Source organism: Trypanosoma equiperdum (genome assembly GCF_001457755.1).
Source record: "Trypanosoma equiperdum strain OVI genome assembly, contig: ctg_286, whole genome shotgun sequence".
Lineage (NCBI taxonomy): Eukaryota > Euglenozoa > Kinetoplastea > Trypanosomatida > Trypanosomatidae > Trypanosoma > Trypanosoma equiperdum.
In genome coordinates, this window is record NW_027124183.1 from 526 (window position 1) to 2,543 (window position 2,018).

At 46.4% G+C, this 2,018-nt stretch overlaps 1 pseudogene across 1 annotated transcript; it reads left to right on the plus strand.

Annotated features, from left to right (window-relative positions):
* Positions 1 to 560: 560 nt before the first annotated feature.
* Positions 561 to 2,018, plus strand: TEOVI_000108500:pseudogene (annotated as a pseudogene). Its single transcript has one exon. A coding segment is annotated over exon 1 (1,458 nt).

Genomic DNA, 2,018 nt, shown 5'->3' on the forward strand with positions numbered 1-2,018 from the left:
GTCTATGTTTCGTTGTCTGATGACGGATTCTAATGTTCAGTTGTTGACAATAACCAGCTTCAAGTCAAACAAGAGTAAACAAAGTAAATGGAAGAAAAGGAAAGTGCTTGAAAGGAGTGCACTCCTACAACCAACTACAAAAATTGCAGTAAGACAACGAAGAGTAGCCGTGGTTACTGAGTTGAATGAGGATATATTTCTCAGAATAGGAAAACTAATCTTTTATAAAATTAAAAAAGCACTGAACCACCTGTGCGAAGTGGCCGCAGCGGCGAAAAGAGAAACAAAATAGATGGGCCAAGCTGTAGTGAGAACCAGCTCCACGATAGATTAATTTATTTTTTTTTAAATTTTGCGTTTGTTATTTTAATTTATATAAGTGTAATTCACCACACTAAAAATGGTGAAAGACGGCTCAAGCTGATATTCTAATTATCTGAAGAAAGCGGCGATAAAGATAGATAATAAACTTTCCCAAAAGCTATTACCCCAGCTAATGTCTTTGTTTTTCTCTTTTGGCACAGTCCAATAAAAAACGGATTTAATTAATGCACGTGCCGGCAGCCCTAGCAGCGTGCGTAATTATTTGCCACGTTTTACACAGCAGACAGGCGGAAGCCGAGACCAAAGGCGCGATTAAGTATGCGGCTTGGGAGCCGCTGTGCTTGCTAACAAAGGACGCAGTCAAACTGTACGGCATGGCTCACAAACTAAATCTCGACATCGACACTTACCTATACAGAAGCGAAGCCGACCAGGTTCGACTGCAAGTGCTACTATCGCGGAGCGAAAACGCCAAACTGCAAGCAGCAGCAGCGGCGACAATCGCCGCCATACAGACCGATAAAACTCAGGTCGCAGACAAGGGCGGTAAATGCAAACTAGCGGCAGCTACACTTGCAGCAAAAGCAGGTTACTTACACGGCCGACTCGCGGAATTCTTAGAGGTCATGACTGCACACAGGGGAACGACCAACGCCCGCGGCTGCCTTTCAAAGAGTACGGCCGACGACGCAGCGTCCATAGCAGACACGGTTGCTGCCGTATCCGCTAAGTGCCAGCTCGCAGTAGCAGAGATAACAACGACGGAAAGCAAACCAACGCAGCTAACACTATCAGGTTTCCCAAAACTAACCGACAGCAACGGCCTCACAGTAGCGGCGGACGTAGGCGGCAGCAGCAACGCAGAATGCAAGCTGCTGAGCACGACCGCCGCCGACGTAGTAAACGACGGCAACCTAGCAGAACCGGTGCCATACGCTGCTGGCTATATGAGAAGGAACATGGCGATGACCGCTGAAGGCACCGCGAAGCTGAACTCGCTGGCAACAGACCCCGGAGATGACGCGAAAACAAAAACCAGCCCATATTATTCATTGTGGGAAGCTTACAAGGAAGCTGATGGCTGCAGACAAGCGATCGAAGCCGGCTATACGCGGCCGGCCGCGGAAACCTTGGCAGGCGCAGTTGAAACCAAATCAGCAATTAAAAACTATGTATTACAGAAGGAAGGCAAATACGACCAGGCTACAGACAAAGAAGACGACTACAAGAACCTCGACAAGATATTCAAGGATGGCAAGGACTTTTACCCGCAAAAACTCTGGGATGCCATGGATAAGAAAGATGTCGCAAAAGATGCGACGCAAACCAACGAGATCAAAAAACTTGCCGACATAACCGACGTAAACGAACTAAACAAGGTTCTGTTATATTACACAAGACAGAAGGTACAAGGCTTAAACAAGGAAATAAAAGAAGCACAAGAAAAAGCAACACAGGCGAACCAGAGCGACGCTGCAGCCAAAGCAGCAGAAGATGCTTGTAATAAGCTAGTTGGTGAAGAAAAATGCAATGCTGATCCAAAATGCAGTTACGAAACAGAAACTGATGGCACCAAAAAGTGCAAATTTAACGAAACAAAAGCCACAGCAAATGGTGTCCCTACAACACAAGCTCAAACTGGAGGGACTGAAGCAACAACACAGAAATGCAAAGGGAAACCAGAGAAAGACTGC